Raw genomic sequence first — 16,957 nt, forward strand, 5'->3', positions numbered from 1 at the left:
ATGTTATACAATTTAATACATCAGAAACTGATGACATAGTGCTGTATTTTACTTCTTTATCTCTTTTTTTCAACCAAAAATGCTTTGCTCTGATTAGGGGGTACTTGAATTAAAAAAAATGTTCACAGGGGGTACATCACTGAAAAAAGGTTGAGAACCACTGCTCTACACCAGTGGTTCTCAAATTGGGGTACGGGTACCCCTGGGGGTACTTGAAGGTATGCCAAAGGGTACGTGAGATTTTTTTAAATATTCTAAAAATTGCAACAATTCAAAAATTCTTTATAAATATATTTAGTGAACAATACTTCAACAAAATATGAATGTAAGTTCATAAACTGTGAAAATAAATGCAACAATGCAATATTCAGTGTTGACAGCTAGATTTTTTGTGGACATGTTCCATAAATATTGATTTTAAAGATTTCTTTTTTTGTGGAGAAATGTTTAGAATGAAGTTGATGAATCCAGATGGATCTCTATTACAATCCCCAAAGAGGGCACTTTAAGTTGATGATTACTACTATGTGTAGAAATCCATCCATCCATCCATTTCTACCGCTTATTCCCTTCTGGAGTCGCGGGGGGCGCTGGCGCCTATCTCATTATTTATAATTGAATCACTTGTTTATTTTTCAACAAGTTTTCTGTTATTTTTATATATTTTTTTCCAAATAGTTCAAGAAAGACCACTACAAATCAGCAATATTTTGCACTGTTGTACAATTTAATAAATCAGAAACTGATGACATAGTGCTGTATTTTACTTCTTTATTTCTTTTTTCCAACCAAAAATGCTTTGCTCTTATTAGGGGGTACTTGAATTAAAAAAATGTTCACAGGGGGTACATCACTGAAAAAAGGTTGAGAACCATCATTATTGTTACTTCATGTATTTCTAATGTGTGCTTTCGAGTTATGCAATTTGTCATCGAAACGTTCCAACGACGTGTAAATAGTGGAATTCTGTAGATTACGCATTTACGTCACGTACGTAACTAGTTACTGTTTCTTGACGACTAACAACTGATTCGGGAGATGCTTGCGGAATGATGGTATGACACTTTACTGTCGGAATTAAGAAAACTAGCGCAAGATATTGCACACAAACCGACTTTGCGGTTTTTGGGGACGACGCGAGGACAAGCGAGAGGTTTTTATTTCGATGTCATTCAGCTAGGAAGCTAGGCTAGCAACTTGCTAGAGGCTGGCTCACAAGCTAACTAGTTGTTAGCAGTCTTGTGTTACCAGCAGCATACTCTAAATAGTTGTACAGGTGAAGCTTCGACATGGGTTATTTATCTCCAAAGTCTATATAGAGACGTTAGTTGTAATGGTAAAGTTTCTGTAGGGACTTGCGTTTGTTAAAGTGTCTTAATAACGTTCTGCAACAAAATCGATGGTATTTTTTTTTACTCTCCCAAACTAAAGTGAGTGTTTGTTATAATGGTACAAAGAACAAACATATTATTCATCCATCCATCTTCTTCCGCTTATCCGAGGTCGGGTCGCGGGGGCAGCAGCCTAAGCAGGGAAGCCCAGACTTCCCTCTCCCAAGCCACTTCGTCTAGCTCTTCCCGGGGGATCCCGAGGCGTTCCCAGGCCAGCCGGGAGACATAGTCTTCCCAACGTGTCCTGGGTCTTCCCCGTGGCCTCCTACCGGTTGGACGTGCCCTAAACACCTCCCTAGGGAGGCGTTCGGGTGGCATCCTGACCAGATGCCTGAACCACCTCATCTGGCTCCTCTCGATCAATCTCTATATAAATGTCATTTGTAAAGTTACAAGAGATTTAAAGTTAGTATTATTTGCGGATGATACAACAGCGTTTTGTTCAGGAGAGAACACACAGAATATAATACAAATAATAACAGAAGAAATGAACAAAATTTAAAAAATGGTTTGACAAAAACTGACTATCATTGAATCTCAGTAAAACTAAAATAATGCTATTTGGTAACAGTAGAAGAGAAAGTCAAACACAAATACAGATATACGGAATATAAATTGAAAGAGTAAATAAAACCAAATTTTTAGGTGTAATGATTGATGATAAATTGAACTGGAAATCTCATGTAATAAATATACAACATAAAGTAGCAAGAAACACGTCAATAAGGAATAAAGCCAAATATATTCTAGACCAGTGGTTCTGAAATGGGGGTACGCGTACCCCTGTGGGCACTTGAAGGTATGCCGAGGGGTACGTGAGATTTTTTTTTTAATTCCTAAAATAGCAACAATTCAAAAATCCTTTATAAATATATTTATTGAATAATACTTCAACAAAATATGAATGTAAGCTCATAAACTGTGAAAAGAAATGCAACAATGCAATATTCAGTGTTGACAGCTAGATTTTTTTGTGGACATGCTCCAAAAATATTGATGTTAAAGATTTCTTTTTTTGTGAAGACATTTTTAGAATTCAGTTCATGAATCCAGATGGATCTTTATTACAATCCCCAAAGAGGGCACTTTAAGTTGATGATTACTTCTATGTGTAGAAATCCTTATTTATAATTCAATCTCTTGTTTATTTTTCAACAAGTTTTTAGTTATTTTTATATCTTTTTTTCCAAATAGTTCAGGAAAGACCACTACAAATGAGCAATATTTTGCACTGTTATACAATTTAATAAATCAGAAACTGATGACATTGTGCTGTATTTTACTTCTTTATCTCTTTTTTTCAACCAAAAATGCTTTGCTCTGATTAGGGGGTACCTGAATTAAAAAAATGTTCACAGGGGGTACATCACTGAAAAAAAGTTGAGAACCACTGGCCTAATGGGTAGAATGTCCGCCCTGAGGTTGGTAGGTCGTGAGTTCAAACCCCGGCTGAGTCATACCAAAGACTATAGAAATGGCATCCATTATCTCCCTGCTTGGCACTCAGCATTAAGGGTTGGAATTAGGGGTTAAATCACCATAAATGATTCCCGGGCGCGGCACCACTGCTGCCCACTGCTCCCCTCACCTCCCACGGGGTGATCAAGGGTGATGGGTCAAATGCAGAGAATAATTTTGCCACACCTAGTGTGTGTGTGTGACAATCATTGGTACTTTAACTTTAACTTAAATCAATTCATGGTATCATCACCCATCACCATCACCCTTGATCAACCCTGGGAGGTGAAGGGAGCAGTGGGCAGCAGCGGGAATTATTTTTGGTGTGAAGAGTAATAATAGTGTTAGCGACAATCACTCAGTTATGTTGAGTCAGGTACTCACTAAACTGTACATTGGTATGATACAAATTAAGAGTGTGCAAGTATATGGATTTTGGTATATTTTTGTCTCTGAGGTGTTCAGCACACTCTGGCTTGTCATATTGATTGCGATGTCCAGTATTTTGTGAAATATCAGAAAAAATGTAGCATTGAATTAAGCAGTATTTCGTTTTAATTATTTTTTTTTTAGATTGATCGCGTCTCTGATTGTTAAAAGATAACAACTGACTGTGCCTACCAACATTTGCCCTCCCCTGGGAATCCCCTTAACATTAAGATGATGCTTTTTGTTAAGTTATTTAAGTATTCAGAACTCTGTTTATATTTGTTTTGTGTCTAGGGTAGAATTGTCCACTGCAGAACCTCACCAAGACGTTGAAACAGGTTAGTAGAGTGTTAGTATGCGTCTCATTGAGTGACAGGACCTAAGTGTTTTTTCTGCTTTGTCAGTGTGTTTTTCAAAGAAGCAGCCAAAACAGTTGGAACTGAGGAGACTGAGCACATCAACCAATCATAGGACAGTCCAAGGTGGACACAGCCAATCAGCAGACACATGAAGAATCAATTTCTCTGTTATATGGGTGAGGCCTCCTTGTCTGTACACCTCTGCTGAAAAGTTTGCCAAAACATATCTTGTAATTGAATACATTTCACAACAATCAATATGAAAATTTACATGATTTAATTAATTTCATCAATTTAAAAGGGAGATGGATTAGGGATATTCGGCTTCCTTGACCTAAAAATCGCCTTAGCCTTTAGAAGTTAATTTGACCTTCTCTAAAGTTTCGAATGGACACGTCCATCTGTTCAATGTTTCACTACTTTTTTGCACATCTTCTTGTTTTCTTATAGGGACAGGCTTTCCGTGGGTCTTTTAAAAATCATTTAATACAGTGATGTTGCTAGGTACGTGTCATGCGTCCCTTTCACATTAAAATCTGAAAGGATGCACTAAAACTACTACCCATATGTCCCGCGGACGCAACCAATTTTTCCCATTAAAAAGATACATTGTGAACATTAAACAATCACACAGTAAGTGGCAACAGAAACCTTGTTGTTAGCAGACTGGACAAGCGCTGTTCCAACCTTCTGCGCATCTACTCGTCGCAGACGTGATCTCCTGGAGTATTGCGACCTGCTAATTTAGCTGCTACAGAAATAACTAGCCTGTCACCGCTGATTTAATTTCAACAATTAAAAATACAAACTTCATAGGAAATAAACCCATGTTTCTACTGCTCCATGCTGTGCTCATTCATGTCGATTACGTTTTAACGATTAGAGGATGGGCTGTAATGAAATAAATAAAACATAATCCGGTGGTGGTGATGAAAATTACATTTTATGCCCAAACGGCATCTGCGCATACATTCTTCCAACGAGAATAGTTTTTTTTCTCTTTTTTTTTCCTCCACTGTTTTAGTTATGTTTCATTTTTGTGTGAATACAGTAGCTAAATACACAAGGTTTCCCAGTGACTGATCAAATTAAACATTTATTTGATGTTCAGATGAAAATATTTTGGTGACACTTCTTTCTTTGACTGTCATGGTGATGACAATGTTTTGTTAATTTTTTTAAAGTAGCACTATTGAAATTTTCGTTTGGTACTACAGACCATAGAGACACCATTTTGTTATTTGAATTTTATTCATTGGTATTATTTATGTTGTTACAAAATTTTTTTGATTTTAAAGTCATACGTCATGCCACTGTGTTATTTGGAATTGTATTTAATTCAAGATACATTTTGAACATACATGAATACAACCGTCTATTATAACCAAATCATACCACCGTCAAAGGAGTTTAACCCTCAATAGAGAAATACACTTTTTTAACTGAGTAGTTGGGACTCATTGAATTTCCCACTCAATCAGTTAGTCCTGGGGACTCACTACATTGAAAAGCTATCAACACTGTAAATAGATTTTTCGAAAATTAAGGCTTTGAAGGCCTACTGAAACCCACTACTACCGACCACGCAGTCTGATAGTTTAGATATCAATGATGAAATATTAACATTGCAACACATGCCAATACGGCTGGTTTAGTTTACTAAATAACAATTTAAAATTTCCCGCGGAGTTTCTTGTTGAAAACGTCGCGGAATGATGACGCGGCTAAAAGTCGTCTCTGTTCATCGCGCAATTACACAGTAATTTGGACATCTGTGTTGCTGAATCTTTTGCAATTGGTTCAACTAATAATGGGGACTATAAAGAACAATGCTGTTGGTGGAAAACTGTGTATTGCAGCTGTCTTTAGCGCTGAGACACATCCGGTGTTTCTTTGTTTGTTGTGAAGCTTTAACACAGAGCGGTCAAGCGAACATGTTTCTCTACGTCAACCAGCATGTTTTTGGATGGGAAAATTGTGATATATATCTTACCGGAGACATCAGTGGATTATTCGTCCTCCTGCACTACCTGTCAAAAAAGGCAGCTGTGAGCTTGGCTCTTCGGCTTCTCTCTGAGAAACTGGCGTGTTCACCGCAGCCATCCGACCTTGATGTATGTCTTTACAATCTCAATAAAACACCATTAAAACAATAAGCAGATAAGGGATCCTCCAGAATTATCCTAGTAAATGTGTCTAATTACATCTGAAATGCTCACACTGCCGCCTCCCGAAGCAGTCGCTTTTAATTTTTTTCCTAGTCCTTCACTATCAATATCCTCAGCCACAAATCTTTCACCCTCGCTCAAATTAATGGGGAAATTGTTGTTTTCTCGGTCCGAATAGCTCTTTTTGTTGGAGGCTCCCATTATAAACAATGTGAGGAGCCCTCACACGGTAGACGTCATCGTCTGCTACTTACGGTAAAAGCAAGGCCTTTTTATTAGCGACCAAAAGTTGCAAACTTTATCGTCGATGTTTTCTACTAAATCCTTTCAGCAAAAATATGGCAATATTGCGAAATGATCAAGTATGACACATAGAATGGACCCGCTATCCCTGTTTGAATAACAAAATCTCATTTCAGTAGGCCTTTAAATTACTGATGGGACCAAATGTGCCGAGGCTTTGAAGCATGTGTCGAGTTATGGAGGGGGCGTATCTCAGGAACCTCGCTGCCCGCTCGTCCCACGTGACTGTTTCGATATGCGGTTCAGATTTGCCGGGAGATTCGACATCTTATAAACCGCCCAAGCTCCATTGAAAATGTGAGCTTTTGAGACTTGTGGTCAGTGTGGAATATAGATAGAAAATAAAAATCGTTTTTTTTAAAATACCGCTAGAATCAAGAAAGGACGACAAACAGAATCCAAATGGCAAACTTGATGTCCATTTGATGAACATTTATTTGCCGTGCCTAAAGAATCGTCTAAAACCAAAAATAAAAATAAACTAAATCTCCTCTGTTCTGTATGTCATTATCCAAGTTACATTATATTATGCCTCTTTATGCCATTTTCTCAAGGTAACAGAAACACATTACACAACCTGCCCTATCATATGATTCTATCATGTTGGCAAAATACAAACACACAATATATGTATATATACAAAGGTGGGTAGTAATGCGCTACATTTACTCCGTTACATCTACTTGAGTAACTTTTGGGATAAATTGTACTTCTAAGAGTAGTTTCAATGCAACATACTTTTACTTTTACTTGAGTATATTTATAGAGAACAAACGCTACTTTTACTCCGCTCCATTTATCTACATTCAGCTCGCTACTCGCTACTGATTTTTATCGATCTTTTAATGCACGCTTTGCTTGTTTTGTTTATAAGACAGACCTTCAAAGTAGGCTCTATCACATGCCTGCGTTTCACCAATCAAATGCAGTCACTGGTGACGTTTGACTATGTTTCACCTATCAAATGCAGTCCCTGGTGACGTTTGACTCCGTTTCACAAGCAAACAGAGCCAGGCGGTCACATGATTAACTGCACAGTTTTAAAAAAAATAAACCTTTGTTTATCAATTTCAACATTTATAAACAGTTGAAAATAATAATCAAAGTAAGTACAAAAATTGTACAAAACGGTATAAAAAATGTACAAAACAGCGCCAGGGGGTTGTAAATTCAAAGTAACTAAAATAGAATGCAAAAAAAATATATATATATAATATAAACAAAGTGCAAAGCCATAGGCTCACTCAAGCTCAGTAAATAACTTAAATTTGGAACACAGCATCATCGTTTTCACAGCTTTTTGGATGTTAAAGTTAGAGTGTTTTAATGTAGAGTTCTAAATCTTTTTTAAAGGCACAAAAACAGGTCGGGTATCGAGAAACTTACATTTATGAATATAAAATTTAGCCAATAGTAAAATGAGGTTGCTAAGTTAAAATTAATTTTCAAATTTTTTTTCAATACAATGTAAAACCAAATATATATATTATTTAATGTGTATTTTTGTTTTAGTTGCTTAAGAGATATTCCTGGCTCTGAATTTGTTCATTGCTATTTTTATGTTTTTGTGCTTTACTTGTTGCCGTCATCATTAAACAAACAGGTTACTCATCAGTTAATCAGTACTTGAGTAGTTTTTTCACAACATACTTTTTACTTTTACTCAAGTAAATATTTGGGTGACTACTCCTTACTTTTACTTGAGTAATACATCTCTAAAGTAACACATACTTGCCAACCCTCCCGGATTTTCCGGGAGACTCCCGAAAATTAAGCAGCTCTCCCCAAAACCTCCCGGGCCAAATTTTCTCCCGAAAATCTCCCGGAATTCAGGTGGAGCTGGTGACTACGCCCCCTCCAGCTCCATGCGAACCCGAGTGACGTGTCGACAGCCTGTTTTCACGTCCGCTTTCCCACAATATAAACAGAGTGCCTGCCCAATGACGGTATAACTGTACAATGATCGAGGGCGAGTTCTTGGTTTCTTATGTGGGTTTATTGTTAGGCAGTCTCATTAACGTCCTCCCAGCTCGGCAACAACACACAACAGCAGCAGTCACGTTTTCGTCTACCGTAAAGCAGTTTGTCTGCCGTAAACAGCAATGTTGTGACACTCTTAAACAGGACAATACTGCCATCTACTGTGCATGCATATGTGACAATAACATCTACGGATTTTAAAGCAGTGGTTCTCAACCTTTTTTCAGAGATGTACCTCCTGTGAATTTTTTTTCAATTCTAATCAGAGCAAAGCATTTTTGGTTAAAAAAAAAAAATGATAAAGAAGTATAATACAGCACTATGTCATCAGTTTCTGATTTATTAAATTGTATAACAGTGCAACATATTGCTCATTTGTAGTGGTCTTTCTTGAACTATTTGGAAAAAAAGATATAAAAATAACTAAAAACTTGTTGAAAAATAAACAAGTGATTCAATTATAAATAAAGATTTCTCCACATATTGCGATGAGGTGGCGACTTGTCCAGGGTGTAACCCGCCTTCCGCCCGATTGTAACTGAGATAGGCACCAGCGCCCCCCGCGAACCCAAAGGGAATAAGCGGTAGAAATGGATGGATGGATAGCTGTAAATATACTCCTCCCCTTTTAACCACGCCCCCAACAACGCCCCAGCCACGCCCCTCGCCCACCCCCCGACCCCGCCACCTCCCGAAATCGGAGGTCTCAAGGTTTGCAAGTATGAAGTAACAGTACTTTTACTTGAGTACAATATCTGGATACTCTACCCACCTCTGCATATATATATAAAATACATAAAACATATTTTATTATACTTTGTTGATTTACCTAGTAAAACCATTTTGTCAAACATTTAGTGTTTGAATTTGAGTGTGAATGTTGTCTGTCTATCTGTGTTGGCCCAGCGAAGAAGTGGCAGCGACTTGTCCAGGGTGTACCAATGTAGTTGTTAGTAATTATACATTTTACCAGCAGGTGGAGTCTTGTCGAAGCATGCATTGAAGCTTTGAGAAATTTTAGAACCAATTGGCTCAAGTGGTTCAATGTCTCATATGACCAGCACTACTTCAAATGGTATTAAAAAACATTACATTTGATGTTCATAGGCATTGAAAAATGTAATTTATTTTCTTCGTCTCTGGCTTTCAAGATGGATACAAGAGATTAGATTAGATTGATTGATTGATTAGATAGATTAGATAGTACTTTATTTATTCCGTTAGGAGAGTTCCTTCAGGAAAATTACAATTTTCAGCACAATCCCATTCAAGATCAGACAAACATTACAGGGAGACAGAACAGGATCGCTGACGGGTCTGCCGGCTTCCAGCGCCTCTTACCAAAAAGATGACATACAGGTAAACGGGGGGTCCCAAACTTTGCCATTCTTTGGTCTCTGTAGGCGCGTAGTCCTTAACTCTGACACCATGTTATGTAAACAAGGAAGCTGAGCTTGTTTCATGCACGACCCCTTCACACATAGGCTAACTTGACTATCATTAGCAATTCTCCAGATGCACTTCAATTGACCTACGTTTTTTTCACTGACATTCCCACGGTAAATTAAATAATAGGTACTTTAGCTGCCTAACACTCTATACAAAACTTGCTATCTACTATACCCGTTTTAAACAAATGAGAGGGTGTAAAATACAATCTATTTAAGATGTTAAATTGACTCAGTTGTTTTTTTATTGCACTGAGTGCATATTGGCATTTTTCCCCCAAAAATCATTTAATGACATCTAAAGTCAGTCATTCATTTCCAAACATGTGTCATTTGTATTTCTCATATGATGTTTGATGAGGTGACGACTTGTCCAGGGTGCACTCCGCCTTCCGCACGAATGCAGCTTGTCCCCGAAAGGGACACGCAGTAGTAAATGGATGGATGGATGGATGTTCATTTATTATTTCATTAAACCTTTTAAACAATTTTTAAAATTATTTCCTGATTAAAAAGTGTATTTTACAGTTTTGGTGACAAATCTTATGCCGTACAAAAGGGCATGTTTACATGGCAAAAAAACATTGAGTAAAAAAGAATTGTCGAATGAGGAAACGTAGTGTGGCTTAGCGGCAGCTCCAAAATGGTGTTCAACATGGGGTCCTGTAGTCACGCAAGGGGGTTTTTGGACCATTCCTTTGGGAGATCTTCTAAAATCGAGTTGTCCATACTCTTTCTATACACAGCTCTGTATGAAAGGCAGCTGAGTGAACCACTACACTATGAATCAGTTGTAATTTTATTCAATGAAACAGCTGTTTTACATCTCGTCCACCAGATGGCGGCCACAGAGTGCCTCAGATCAGCTTCTGCAACCTTCAATGGATTCAGAGCGCCTCTCTCCAACACTTAAGAGTGACCATATAAGTGAGGGAAGAACAGGTGTGCATTTTGTCTGTTCAATGTCTGCATATCACAAGAGACAACATACAACCTTAGAGCATGAAGTGGGGTTTGTTTGAAGTTTCAGGCCAAGTATCCATTTTGATGATGTCTTCAATAGTTCAAATGTTATTTTGTCCTTGTGGTTTAGAAGATGCTTGTTCAGATCTCAATTTCTAACATGTTTTAGTGCTGCAACGTTTAATCGATTAATTCGATAAGAAAAATATTTGATTCATATTCAGTTGCTTTGATTGTACGTTCAATTAGGGTAACTAATACAATTTAATAAAATCCAGGTGTATGGAGTGGCAGGAACTTTAAACACAGACAAAGTTTCCAGAGTGCACATGAAAGCGGTTGTGTGTAGGTGCCGTGATTTGTGTTGCGGCGAACAACGGATATATATATATATAAGTATATATATATATTTGAACTGCCATCCCTTTCGTAACCCATAGGGTTCAATATGATGTCGGTCCACCTTTTGCAGCTATTTCAGCTTCAACTCTTCTAGGAAGGTTGTCCACATGGTTGCGGAGTGTGTATATAGGAATTTTCGACCGTTCTTCCAAAAGCTTTTGGCAATATGTGTATGAATGTATATACACTATATGCACCAAATACTTTCGACAACATAGTGTATGTATATACAGTAAATTATATTAATGCACTCATTTTAAAAGTGCAATTTCACTGTTGATTATGTCCATTTATTAGAAAAAGAATGAAGGTAATGGCAAGCAGAAAAATATATTTTCTAAAATACACATTGAGGGTAATGTGTGATTTCTCCAATTAGTAAAAACTCTATGGATGTGTTGATTACTAAAATAATCTATAACTACATTCCTAATGTGTTCTTGATACATTTAGATCTTGAAAAATAGAAGTTGACGTACAGGTTATACCAAATACCGTGACATGATTTGAAATGGGAATATCTGAATAAATACATGTCCAGGGCAAATCATATAATAATAAGTGGTATTTGTTCATTTCGAAATAATAGCAATTGCTAACAATTTTTTTCACATCCTGTGTTTAACCTGTAACACAAAAAAAACAATAAATACATTGATAATAAGTTCACGTGACTATAAAGGAATAGACAGTTCGTAATACATTGTGATTCACATAATTTCCTGAATATGTAATAGATGGTAGATTGTGTCTAATTTGTCAGAATTTTTCTTCGTTAGGTTTTGTAAACAGTTTGAGTTTGAACGGTTTCTTCAACGGAATCATAATACAGTGGTACATTGTTTGATTTCTTTGCTTAATCTATTCCATAATCAAACTCCACATACTTATACGCTAAATGTTGTAAGTGTTGTATGCAGCACATACACTTATATTAAGTAAAATTTTTCCCCAAGATTATATTTCTCTTTATTTGTTGTCTCTGATTGTAGGAGAGATACAAAAAAGTCATTTCCTTATAGCACATAGAAAAAAATCGAAAAAATACACTACAAGTATTACATTAAAATTAGTCACTGTTTTCAAAAATCTTGTTTACATTTGAGTTCATTGGAATGAAAACTGTCTGTTTCTAACTAATAGGGTGTCAAATGTTTTGGGACACCATGTACTGTACTAAGAAAAAATGTACTGAGGCAATAGGACTAGAAAAAGATCAATATAGATATTTGTCCCCACAGGTGTTTGTTCGCTCCGTAAAAGTGTATCAGTGGAGGCGCGGGACTCTCTTGCTGAGCTAAGAGAACATGTGCACGATGGGAGCTTGACTTCCCCCTTGCCGGGACACAAAACATGGAAAAAAGCTGATTATGTGCAGGAGGTAAATGTCAAGGGTTATTAATACTGTTTCTGTGCTCCAGTAAATAGAAAATATCTTGCTTCTTCTCAGTCTGCTTCAGATAGCCATGCAGACTTTCCTGCTACAAACAAAGCATCTTATTCAAACAAGTACAGACATTCCCCCTCCTCGTTGATGGAAGCAACATCTAGTGGGGTGACGGACAACAGGAAGTCCTCCAAGGCAAATGAGGAGCTGGGGGAGGAAGAGAGAAGGAGGTGGATGGCCTTCAGGCAGAGAAAGAAAACCAGTAGGGTAGTTGGTCTGCATCCTGGTCGAAGGAAGCAAGCCCAGTTGGAGCCAAGTGAGTTAAGCAAATTCTGCTTCTTACGTTCTTGCAACAATCGTCTCTTAAGAAACTTAATGTTCCTTCCAGTCGTTTTATCGAGTGAGGAAGACGAGCGGGATGAAGGTGATGAGAGCAGCCAGATGGACAAAACCGGTCAGAATATAATTCCTCATCAGTTTCCAGGAAGACACTCTCTCCCAAGGCAAGACGTGGTCTCAGAGCTGCCTTCCTTCCTGGAACTGGACTTTTTGTTGCTTCACTGCGGCCTGACACGTGCTGATGCCAATGGAAAGATGATGGTGACATGCCACGTTTCACTTTTACAGCACTTTAAAACCAGATTTCTTTCAGGAACATTCTATACGCTCAATTTATTTTTTAAGCAATTAGAACAAGTGTGTCCTTTTGGAAACAAATGTGCACCTAATGACACATTGTGTCTTTGTGTGTAGATTACATCAAGTGGAATCTTTCTACCTCTAAAAGGTACTAAACTTGAGATTTTTTTTCCCAACAACTGTGTTTTGCTAAGTGACGTGTCAGTCTCTGTCCAACAGGAAAAGAAGAAGGCGAGGTCAGTGTTGTGGCGTCACAGGTGCGAGGGTATGGTTTATGGGACGGTGATGTAGTTCGAGGCGGGACTTTGCTTGATGAACTGGAAGGGCTGACCCCCTCGCTGCTCATTCTGTGGGTGACGGACGCTCAGGCCAACATGTTACAGCGAGAGATGGCTATCCTTCACAACTCTACTGCCAAAGGTTGTTAAAATCATAACCACTTAAGTTTAAAGTGTTCTTTTAAACTGACAGCTCAACATTACAAGTTCTAAATTTACCAAGGCTTTTTGACCATTAAAGGCCACCACAGTGAATGGTCGCCAATGCAAGCAAATGTTTTTCCAGACCCTAATTTGTGAAAAATATATATTAAAACCCTTGTTTCTATTCCAAACCTTATTTGTGTCACACAACTACTTAAACTGGATTCAAAAGAAAATCAGGGGAGCAGCAGGAGGACAGCTAATAACATATATAATGTACATACCTAAATGTGTTACCCGCCTGGTTCAGTCCCAGCATTTCTTTTCCGCCCGGGACTCGAACCTGGCTGCTGAGCTAAATAAAAGTCTAAGCGTTCAACCTGGTAACCATTATTGCTTTTGAGGTTGTCAGGGAGTAAGTTTTATCAACATACAAGTGGACCAGCCACACTGGCTGGCCTTCGTTAAACATGTAATGCTGTACATATATACATCCAGTCTAAAACAAGTATTTTTAAGGAAGACATTTTTTTTCTTTGGGTTAGAAGAACATTTTAGAAAGAAATGCATGAAAATTATTGCTTTTACTAATAAAATATATGAGCGGTAGCGATGCTCAATAATGGCCTTTATACCGATATGCCAATACTGTCCAGTATATGATTTACAATGCCGTTAATCATTTACAACAACAAAATAGTCATCAAATATAAAGTGTCATATTTGAAAATGTTGAGAACATGTATAAATGCCACAAGTAAAAAATAAAACAAAATGAAAAATAATATATATATATATATATATATATATATATATATTTTTTTTTTTTTTTTTAAGATTTTGCAATGCAGGAAAGTAACACTTAATCTTCCAGGTGATATAAGTGCTGCCTTCTGTCAATCCTGTTTACAAAAAGTAAAGTAAATAAAGAACTATGGTAACACGCCAGAATGTACCCTGGATACCGGGATCAAAGGGGTCTCTGAATCAGAAACAACTGACAACAACAGCTTTGTTTTATCACTAGTTGCATTTCTATCAAAATGTATTGCTTTTATGTTAGTTCTTCGAAAGGTTTTATTAAGTTGGGTAATGTATCTTACTGTTTGAGCTTGTTGAATTAAAACACGGCCATCCAGCATTTGATTGTTTTAAGTCATATTTAGAACATGTCTGTTAGCCCTTGTGGAGATCTAAAAACCACTCTGTCTTTTTCGTTTGTTTTAAATTGAATATAAAAAGTGAAGAATGTTTCTTCCCTCAGGTCCAGCCTGCTTCATCCTGCTGCTGGTGATGACAGAGCAGCTTTCTGACCTGCAGGCTGCACTGCTGGCATCTATGTTGGAGATGACGGACTTCAGGGAGGGCCGCTCTTCTTCAGCAGAGCAGCCGACTTCTCCCCTGGACTGGAATGATGGACAGCTGCTCCTTCAGAGCTGCCCGCCACCTTTGGATGAGCACCTCCTCGATCTGCTGGGCCAGTTGCCAGTAAGACTAACTTGTCAGGGGAAAGTGCAAGTGGAGGTCCACCTCCTTCATGTGAGATTATGTTTGTGTTCAAGGAGGTTTCTAGTACGTCGACAAGACAAGGCATAAAACAGTCATCTGCTCTGCCATTTGCCAGCAGGTAAAATGCTTAACTGCCAGTTGTTGGAGCATCTTTATGACGTTTTTGCTGGGCAGGTTGATTCAGTATCCAGCAGCACCTTCCAGAGGCCGTATCACAGTAACTAAAGAAGACTTGTCCTGTCTGGAAAGAGGCGAATTCCTGAATGATGTCATCATCGACTTCTACCTCAAGTGGGTCAACAAGAAGTGTCAATCATTGGAGGTATTGATGACTCCAAATACTTTTGTCTTCTTGCAGGTTCCTCCTCCTGGAGGGTGGAGGCTGTGCTGTGGCGGAGCGCAGTCACATCTTCAGCAGTTTCTTCTTCAAACAGCTCAGCAGAGGGCAAGTCGCTGATGAAAGTATCGCTGCTTTCCAGTGAGAATACTTGATTGTGTGTCTTATAAGGAAATTAAAATGTTATAATTAAAGATAATTTTGTCAGAGATCCATACATGAGACACCAGCGTGTGAAGACGTGGACTCGCCATGTGGACATTTTCAACAAAGACTTCTTATTTGTGCCCATTAATCAAGAGTAAGAAACAATTCATTTGAAATCATTCTTTCTCTTCGTGCCTGACCTCATACTTTCTGCAGCGCGCACTGGTTCCTGGCGGTGGTTTGTTTCCCAGGTCAGGATGGTGTTCATTATGAGCAGCAAACAAGTAAGCTAATTTTCACGGGATATGCAGTTACACCCAATAATGCAGCAGCAAGGCAGTTTGATATATCATCTCTCTTAGGTGCATCCAGGCTGGTCAGTCTGAGATCAGAGCAGCCGCCGGTAAATACATAAAAAAGATATCATCATTCCTGGTAGCAGAAAGCCAAACTAAGGCTAGCAAGCCCAAATGCATGTTTGGGGATCAAAAATGTGTGTCTGTTTTGCAGGCATGTACACAGCAAGGCTGCACGAGGAACACTGTGTTGACACGGTGAGTCGTCTCTCATGGATCGGCTCTGTGTGACCACTTTTTTTAGCAGCTTTCCTCTTCTGCTGCAGGCCGTGTATCCTGGTCATGGATTCTCTGAAACTATTGCATCATGAACATGTTTGCAAGCTTCTGAGAGAGTGAGTGTTAACATTCAAAACATTTTCTAATGCCAGTCACAAAAGTGCTTATCAGGCAAGTGTGTGCAGTTACCTGCAGGTTGAGTGGGAAGAGCGTAGGGAGCTGCGTCGTGTCTTCTCCTCAGACAACATGCACAACTGCAGCTGCATCGTCCCACAGCAGGACAACAGCACTGACTGCGGTCTGTACCTGTTGCAGTACGTGGAGAGCTTCCTTCAGGTGATGCACAGCAACATTCCTAGCTTAAGTTATAAAATTACATTTAATGACATGTACAGTAGTTCATGTGGCTGACTTGACTACTAACAGATTGACACAAGTCCAAGTCGCTGCAGGCCTCTTTAGCAAGCCAACATGTTGTATTTTGTAGGAGACAATATACGAAATTGCACATTAATTACATCTCATTGAATTCCCAGAACCCTGTGGTGCACTTTGACCTACCTCCACATTTGGTTAACTGGTTTCCACGACATCGTGTGCGACAGAAACGTGAGGAGATCCGAGCCTTGATCATGAGGCTACACAAAAGTCAGTCACAAGCCTAAACTTTCTGATGATTCACTGTATAGTGTTTGTCTTCTTTGCCTTAATGTTATTTTATTTATAAATCTTCAAACTCAATAAAGTCTCAATCAGCTATATTGTGTTTGGGATCCTTTCAGTTCTGTAAAATAAGACACATATATCAGATCAACAAATCATTTTAATGGAGAGCCTTACTGCTCCTAATTTCTCTTTGTTATAGTATTTTTGTGAGTGAAAGTATTGTGATTATATGTATTTTCGTCACCATATGTTTCAAATCTATTTTGTTTTCTGTCTGGAGTTTTGATTTGTCAGTTAAGGTCAAAGGTCACAATAACACAAGTGTGTTTGTGTGTGTGTGTGGACGAGCAGTCATCTGAAGGCTGGTTAGAAGG

General features: G+C 38.3%; 1 protein-coding gene across 4 annotated transcripts; it reads left to right on the forward strand.

Annotated features, from left to right (window-relative positions):
- Nucleotides 1–948: 948 nt before the first annotated feature.
- LOC133555121 (sentrin-specific protease 7-like) lies at nucleotides 949–16,676 on the forward strand. 4 transcript variants are annotated; one of them, XM_061904624.1, is made up of 20 exons: nucleotides 949–1,055; nucleotides 3,573–3,616; nucleotides 3,683–3,813; nucleotides 10,375–10,478; nucleotides 12,143–12,282; nucleotides 12,352–12,604; nucleotides 12,677–12,888; nucleotides 13,042–13,075; nucleotides 13,147–13,347; nucleotides 14,614–14,837; nucleotides 14,912–14,976; nucleotides 15,033–15,149; nucleotides 15,217–15,336; nucleotides 15,404–15,496; nucleotides 15,559–15,626; nucleotides 15,705–15,745; nucleotides 15,853–15,896; nucleotides 15,965–16,033; nucleotides 16,103–16,253; nucleotides 16,454–16,676. In XM_061904624.1, exons 4-20 carry the CDS (start codon nucleotides 10,418–10,420, stop codon nucleotides 16,580–16,582), a joined length of 2,022 nt encoding a protein of 673 aa, XP_061760608.1. In that variant the 5' UTR covers nucleotides 949–1,055; nucleotides 3,573–3,616; nucleotides 3,683–3,813; nucleotides 10,375–10,417; the 3' UTR covers nucleotides 16,583–16,676. The 4 variants fall into 4 exon arrangements, with proteins under 4 accessions (XP_061760608.1, XP_061760609.1, XP_061760606.1 ...); XM_061904625.1 differs by lacking the exon at nucleotides 14,912–14,976 and having other exon boundaries at nucleotides 12,677–12,712; nucleotides 12,773–12,888; nucleotides 14,614–14,888; nucleotides 14,977–15,149; XM_061904622.1 differs by lacking the exon at nucleotides 14,912–14,976 and having other exon boundaries at nucleotides 14,614–14,888; nucleotides 14,977–15,149.
- The last annotated feature ends 281 nt before the right edge of the window (nucleotides 16,677–16,957 follow it).

Source organism: Nerophis ophidion, linkage group LG06 (genome assembly GCF_033978795.1).
Source record: "Nerophis ophidion isolate RoL-2023_Sa linkage group LG06, RoL_Noph_v1.0, whole genome shotgun sequence".
Taxonomy (NCBI): domain Eukaryota; kingdom Metazoa; phylum Chordata; class Actinopteri; order Syngnathiformes; family Syngnathidae; genus Nerophis; species Nerophis ophidion.